Consider the following 7,814-nt stretch of genomic DNA (forward strand, 5'->3'; position numbering starts at 1 on the left):
AACCATGCAGTGCCATTTTAATGCCAGAGAACTGCTCCCAAATATTTGTTTACTTCATTTATACCCTATTTTCCTCCAAAAGGGGCCCCCAAAGCGGTTTACATCATTCTTCTCTTCTCCATTTTAACCGTACAACTGTGTTGAGTCTGGAGCAGCACCAAGGTCACCCAGCAAGCTTCCATGGCAGGCTGGTGATTAGAACCTGGGTCCCTCAGATCTTAGGCACACTCTCTAACTACTGTACCATATTTGGGGTTTGAATCAGCCTGGAAAGGTAATGACTAGACTCAGCGCTCTTTGAGACACGATGCAGCACAGGCCTAGTAAGCTCTGGTTGCCGTTTCATCCTGTACACTCAGTACAGCTGCACCGATATGTGGAAAGAGCTGAGTTGTAATTAAGTATTTTCATAAGAGTTGGGGTTTATGTAGTGCTTGTTGAATATTCAAAGCCATTCACATATCTTACAGTCATAGAATCACAGAGTTGGAAGGGGCCATACAGGCCATCTAGCCCAACCCCCTGCCCAATGCAGGACCAGCCTAGAGCATCCTTGACAAGTGTTTGTCCAGCTGCTGCTTAAAGACTGCCAGTGAGGATTGCCAGTCCTGACAACAGTCCTCCAAGGTAGACCAATATTATTATCATCCCTATGTAGCAGGGGAAGGGAGGCTGAGTGGTTTAGAGAGCCCGTTTGGTGTAGTCGTTAACAGCGGTGGACTCTAATCTGGAGAACCGGGTTTGATTCTCCACTCCTCCACATGCAGCCAGCTGGGTGACCTTGGGCCAGTCCCAGTTCTCTCAGAGCTGTTCTCTCAGAGCTCTCTCAGCCCCATCCACCCCACAAAGTGTCTGTTGCGGGGAGAGGAAGGGAAGGTAATTGTAAGCTGCTCTGAGACTCCGAGTGAAGGGCGGGGTATAAATCCAACTCCTCCACCACCCTCTTCCATTTTGTGAGTCTGTGGCAGAGGGGAGATTTGAATGTGGGGCTTCCCATTTCCCAGCTCAGGCACAGCAATTAGTTAACTAATACTACTCCAGGTTTTCTGGGAAAGGCCTTCATTTCTCTCTCCTTTTTATGGAACACACTGTAAGCATTTCAGCCACCAGAACTTACTGAACTGAATGACTGTGTGGTCCACTTACAAGAACACTGTTCTGTGATACCCAGCTCCTTGGGTCCAGCAAAGATTATCTTGCTTTTCCCACACGGCTGCAGCAGTCTCAAAGAGCCAGCAGCCCAGGGCTCACAGGAAAGTCCAAGGGCGGCCCTAGCCAGAGCAGAGCAAAGCACTTCGCAAGGCAGCTCCAACTTTCTGCCAGAATAAGCATCCGGCAAAGGAGCAGAGATGCAGGAGCAGGCGCAGCTCTTGGGCGGCTTGAACGGACAATAAGACTGTGTAGAAAAATCAGAAGTCAATTCAAACCTGTAGGGCAGAGGTGTGAAACTCACTTTGTCAGGCCAGGCCGCGTGTGCCATAAAATGTCACGCCAGGTACTGGAGATAGAAACTTTCTAAAGGACACCGGCAAATTGATGATCTATTCTGCTCAAAATACAAACATGCTTTAAACATTCTTACAGTATTCCCTCAAATTATCTCCCTCCCACTTCCACTGCCCATTACGCATTAGCACTGGGACAGTATACAGGGACATAATGCACAGCCTCTGGCAATAAATGTAATGGCCAGTTGCTCACGAGCAAGAGAAGAACCATGAATGGGCCGGTGTTTTGACACTCCTGCTCTAGAGTCTCAGCTGGAGGTGAGCAACTGAGCATGTCTTACGACGGGGGTGGCCAAACTGTGGCTCGGGAGCCACGTGTGGCTCTTTTGCACATATTGTGTGGCTCCTGGCAGGACAGCTGGGGAAGCGGAGGGGAGGTATGCCTCCACGAATGGTCTTCCCTTTCCCAGCCAGTTCCCCTTCCGGGGCAGGCTCAAGGCATGGGGGAGCAGAGAATGAAAGCAACTAACTTTCAATGCATTCTCAAAGCTCCACCTACAAATATCATTAGACAAATAAATATAATTATCAATACCTATTTTACCCCTTTTGTTTTTATTTTTGGCAGTCTCATTTAATGTTAAAAGAAAGCAACTATGCATATTTTCCAATAAAAACTATATGTGTAATATTCATGTCATGTGGCTCTCAGACATCTGACGTTTATGTGGCTCTTATGTTAAGCAAGTTTGGAAACCCCTGTCTTACGACACAGCCGCTCCTTCATTTCGGATTGCCTGCAATGCATAATCACACACCTATCACTCATGGTCCTTGATTAACTCTTCCACATGTCCTGCTGGAGAGACACAGAGTCCTTTGAATATGGCCGGGTTCTCCTCTGGGGACTGAAATTTTTACCCCATCAGTGCACATGGAGCTTTTGAAATACACACACACGCACAGTATATTGGACTAGAATCTGGAAGGCCTGGGTTAAGATTCTCACATTGTCATGAAAGCTTGTTGGGTGACCGTAGGACAATCCCTCTCACTCTCAGCCTGTCCTCCTTCGCAGGATTGTAGTGAAGTTAATATGAGGAAGGGGAAATGATTATGCTCTTGTGAGCTCCTTGGAGGAAACAGAAAAATGTATTTGGTGGTGGGGAGGAAGCACTGCCCCCCCACCCTAAACAGCCAAACAGCTTACAAGTCAACAGTGAAAAGGGACAACTAAGAAAAGGGCACTAAAGAAGAGGTAAGAGTAACAGAGAAGAGGATGGGCAAGTTAAGTGTAGCAGGCAGGGTTGCCATCTCCAGGTTGGGAAATATCTGGAGGTTTGGGGGGTGGCACTTGGGAAGGGTGGAGTTTGGGGAGGGAGCTCAGTGGGGTATAACACCAGAGTCCACCTTCCAAAGCAGCCACTTTCTCCAGGGGAACTGGTCTCTGTTATCCGTAGATCAGCTGAAATTCCAGGAGATCTCCAGGCCCCACCTGGAGGCTGACAACCCTAAATTAACAGGGCAAGTCAGCACCTGAGGCTATGCCTTCTTTTAGAGGCTACCAAACTCCTGTTTAATTTGGCTACAATGAAGTGATGGAGTTAACACCTCTACACTCAAAGGATGCACTTCAGTTGAGGATGAGGCCGAATGGAGTAAGCCCTTAACTGACTTCAAAACACTTGGAGGAGGGGCAGAGAGAGAGAAAGGTGGCACTATAAAACACACCTGGCAGGGGATTCAGGGCAGTAAGGGAGAGTGGGCAGAGGCCTTGGGGTAGCTGACAGTGCCCAGTCACAGTATGCTCCCGCTAAGCTGTGGAGTCTTGTGAGCAAACACTCTACTTTGTAAGCTACTGGCATTAAAGTTGTGAGCGAGTGATTTAGCTACTGCAGAAATTAGTTTGCTCTGGAGCCCTCCTTCCTGAGCTAAGACAAAAGTCTGTGAGCTGGAGGCTAAAAACAACTGTGAGCTAGCTCACACTGACTCAGCTTAGAGGGAACACTGCGGGGCTATTACAGGGAACAAGAGCAGAAAAATAAATGAGGGGAGAGACTTTGCATGAGAGTCCACTGAGCTTCGACTCCAGAAATCAGAGCAGAGGAGAATCTGCTCAGGCCCTTTTTGGATATGAGATCGAATTGGGGGGGTGGGATGTGTACTTCTGCCGATAAAGAGTTTGAGAATGACATGAAAGCAGGAGACCTTGTTGGCTGTGAATCATCTACGTTACAATCACAACGCCATTGAGAGTCTTCCTGTTCTCTTCCTCCTTCTGAACCACTTTGCACATATGAATGCAAGAGGTGCTGTTTACAAGCTGAAAGCAAAAACAATGCAAAATGAACTCTAAGCCGCCACCACCCGAAACTGTATAGCACTTCTTCAGCTCCCATATAGAGCCCCCAGTGCCTCTGCGACATCAGCAGCCATTGCTCCAGCCTCTGCATTCATCTCAAACCTATTTGCTTGCTTAGCTACCAACTACATGCTCAAAGAATACCACATTTACCAGACTTGGCAGAAAAGGGCCAAGAATAAATGCAAATATACCACAAGCTGGCACAGCTACTGGAACCATAACTGAGAGCAAATGCCACTAACTGCCAGCGATTGTCCGCAGTTTGCAGCGTGTAACAAGGATGGGCCTATGCAAAAACCAGACTTTCGGTTACATGGGTTAGGGAAACACTTCATTTTTTAATTCTCGGACAAAGATCAGTTGAAATAGGTTGTGGGCTTCAATGTTCCCTCTAAGCTGTGGAGTCTTGTGAGCAAAAATTCTACTTTACGAGCTACTGGCACTAAAGTTGTGAGCAAGTGATTTGGCTGCTGCATAAATTAGTTTGCTCTGGAGCCCTCCTTCCTGAGCTAAGTCAAAAATGTGTGAGCCGGAGGCTAAAAAACTGTGAGCTAGTTCACACTAACTCAGCTTAGAGGGAACACTGGTGGGCTTACCTCTCCTAATACAAGTGAGAGAAGGATCAGCTCCCCCCGTCTAATCGCTCGCCCTAGAGATGCGGCATTCCAGCCCGCCTGGAATGTTACCCCTACCAGCGTAGATTTAAGAAGCTGAATCGCTGCCTTCAGTTTCTGGGGGAATTTAGCTAAATGGCAGGCCTCAGCGGGAGGTGGGGTATCAGCAAGGATCATCCTACCTATGTTTACAGGGATCGTTCCCTTTATGAGAGCTCTTAATAACCAGTCCAAGGGTAAAATAGAGAATGTTTTATTAAAGGATATTTAGGGAATTTAACACACAAGAAGCACACATGGAACATACACACATACAAGATGTATGGAAAATAAAGAGAGGAATGGGATAATAGTGGGGGCGGGGCAATAGCTACCTTTCCTGATCTTGTTTTCACCTGGGAAGGAGAGATGGCAAAATGACCAGCACTTGACTTTGCTGAGAGGAAGGACCCAGTATACTGGGGGTTCATGTTGGTAGGTGCCCGAGATAACACAAACACTGCAATGGAGTTGTGCTGGGCTAGTTATATCCAAAAACGTGTCCAGAGGGCTTGCTAATGTGAGCGATCCCGGAACAAAGAATTGATAAGGGCTAGACCAATGTAGTTTGGGAACTTTGCACAGAGTTCCCAGGAGTGGACAAAAGAGGACGGAGCTTCTCTTCTAGATGCAAAGTACAATTTGGGTTGGGTTCCTGATTACTCCTCCAGTGGTTGAAGGACTAATGGATCGTTAATTTAAAACTAATCAAAACGGAAACAATAGTGCTTGGTGAGCCACCTGAGCTTGGGGTGTGGGAAAGGAGTAGAAATCAGGACTTTTCTATTATGAAGGAAATGTGAGGAGGAAAGATGAGATCCGATTGATTAAGATTGAAAGAAGTCACTCTGGGGCAAGGCAAGTCCATTGTCCAGAGTATGCAGATGTTGGCAGGGTGGAGGGGGGTTGCAGCTGTCAGAACAAGGTCTCATATGCTTTCCAGGGTCACTTCCTAGGCATGATTATGAGGCCTGCCAGTCCTGGCATCCATCTTTGTGTCCACTTATGTCAAGTTGCCTGGTACATGGACTCCTGGGGTACTCCGATGGGGTCCATTGCTGGTTGAAATGACCCCTCCTGAGGGACAGGAGGTCGGCGTACTTACAGGAAGGCCTGCTCCTATACCCCCAGGTACAGGAGTGGGACAGACTTTGGGTACTTGTGGTGGGAGAAAAGCACTCTGCATATGCTCATCAGGGCTCAGCTGTCACCCACAGGAGGAAGGGAGGACCGGACTCAAAGAAGCCCTGTTGATCTTACATCTGGCCTTATTCCCAGTCCTGAAAGCCCTTCCTTTTACTGCCTGGCCATTGCATCCGGAGGCAGGTGGTGGGCACTCAGAGAATCCACCCAAATGCTACTGTTTAGGCTTCAGGTCAGAGTGCAAAAGCCAGACAGGTTCTCCAGATGCCCTTTTAGTGTAGTGGTTAAGTGCACGGACTCTAATCTGGGAGAACCGGGTTTGATTCCCCACTCCTCCACTTGCACCTGCTGGGTGACCTTGGGCAAGCCATATCTCTGGCACAGCTGTTCTCTCAAGAGCAGTTCTCTCAGAGCTCTCTCAGCCCCACCTACCTCACAGGGTGTCTGTTGTGGGGAGGGGAAGGGAAAGGAGTTTGTAAGCCGCTCTGAGACTCTGAGTGAAAGGCGAGGTATAAATCCAATCGCCTCCTCTTCTTCTTTTTCCTGGAGACCTCCCAAAGTGCTGTTTTGAGCCTCCGCTGCTGGTGGTGGTGGGGAAGCAAAAGACTGCTATTATGATGCCAATGCATGGCCCTAGCCAGGATGGGGCTGATGGATGCACCACGGACCCACCTGGCACACTGACATGCCTCGCCCAAGATTTCATTTTCCCCAAAGCAGTTTTTTTAAAGTGTTGATGTGATGCCTGTTGTTTAAAGAAAGGTTTTAGAACCGGAATGTTTCTAGTTTAAAAAATACCTCCCCCTCCCTGCGGTAATACTCCAGTCACCACCACCCTGATCCCCCTCCCCACCTCTGCCTGCCAAGCGTCTGGGTGGATGTTTCCCTTCTCATGCCTGTGATCCCGTTCATAAAAATCCCGTTCCCGCTACTAGAGCAGCTTAAATAGAGAAAGGGGTAGCTTAAGGGATAATGTTATTGATCTGAGGAAGGTGTTCACTCCAAGCAGGTTATAGCTGCTAAACTTCAAAGTGATTCCCATCGGACAGGTACCTTTCTGACGCTGATCATGACTATTCCCCTTTATTTTATTTGAAATATTTTAGTTAAGATATTTATGTCCCACTCGTTCCCACCAAAGGGACAGGGATGAGCTAGCAGCCACAAGGAGATAGAAGGTTCTCTCTGAATAAGAGGACACCCCACACCACCAGGCATTTCTTGGGAGCCCCACCTAGGAAGGGGGCAACCTCTGCAGAAACAGAGAAGATGGCTACATCTGTGCCCCATTGACCAGTTAGAGGGGGGGCGTGTGAAATTATCCCAGCTGAGTCCGAGGGAGCTGCTGTAGAATGACCATTGCAAGACCGAGCTGTCAAATTTGTAATTGCTGGAGGTTCAGCTGGCCACCCATCACAGTGGCCTCCCTGACAGAGCTGTTGCATGGATTCATAAGGGCATTCTTATGGAGAGAGGTGGTGGCACATATGCTGTCTTTGGAGAGCTGGGTTTGAATCCCTTTACCACTGTTTCATGTCTTTATCGAATCTATTTATATCCTGTCTCTCTCCCTCATGGGGAGCCGAAGCAGCCTGCATCCTCTCCTCCACCCTCGCAACAACCCTGTGAGGCTGAGAGCGCGTGACTGGCCCAAGGTCACCCTGCAAGCTTTCATAGCCAGAGGCGGAATTCGAACCTGGGCCTCCCAGACAGTAGCCCAGCACTCTTAACCACGACACCGCTCTGCCAGGAAGCTTACTCTGGGGGCCTCTCTCTCTTTGTTGCACCTGCCTCGCAGGCGCAGGGTCGTTGTGAGCCGTGAGCATCAAGCGGGACGCGGACAGCACCACGCAAGAGAGCGCAGAGACGGGAAGGGATCCAAGGGGCAGGGGCGCGGGCGGAGAGAATGCCAGCTGGACCAGATCCCATTAGATCCACTACGGTCAAGCAATGTTCCCTCTAAGCTGTGGAGTCCTGTGAGCAAAAATTCTACTTGGTGAGCTACTGGCGTTAAAGTTGTGAGCGAGCGATTCGGCTACTGCATGAACTAGTTTGCTCTGGAGCCCTCCTTCCTGAGATAAGACAGAAATGTGTGAGCCGGAGGCTAAAAAACTGTGAGCTGGCTCACACTAACTCAGCTTAGAGGGAACACTGCTCAAGGCTTCCTGGCAAAGCGGGGCTTTCTGCACGTGCTGGCGGGGGGGG

The 7,814-nt window shown here is 48.9% G+C and overlaps 1 protein-coding gene across 1 annotated transcript in view; it reads left to right on the forward strand.

The window, feature by feature from the left end:
- Positions 1 to 307: 307 nt before the first annotated feature.
- LIMK1 (LIM domain kinase 1) overlaps positions 308 to 7,814 on the forward strand; it is a 41,841-nt gene continuing 34,334 nt past the window's right edge. Inside the window, exon 1 of the mRNA XM_015413535.1 lies at positions 308 to 323. Within this exon, the coding sequence (XP_015269021.1) occupies positions 308 to 323 (16 nt within the window). The remainder of the gene's footprint in view (positions 324 to 7,814) is intronic.

This window comes from Gekko japonicus, unplaced genomic scaffold, assembly GCF_001447785.1.
Source record: "Gekko japonicus isolate JY-2015 unplaced genomic scaffold, Gekko_japonicus_V1.1 scaffold250, whole genome shotgun sequence".
Classification (NCBI taxonomy): domain Eukaryota; kingdom Metazoa; phylum Chordata; class Lepidosauria; order Squamata; family Gekkonidae; genus Gekko; species Gekko japonicus.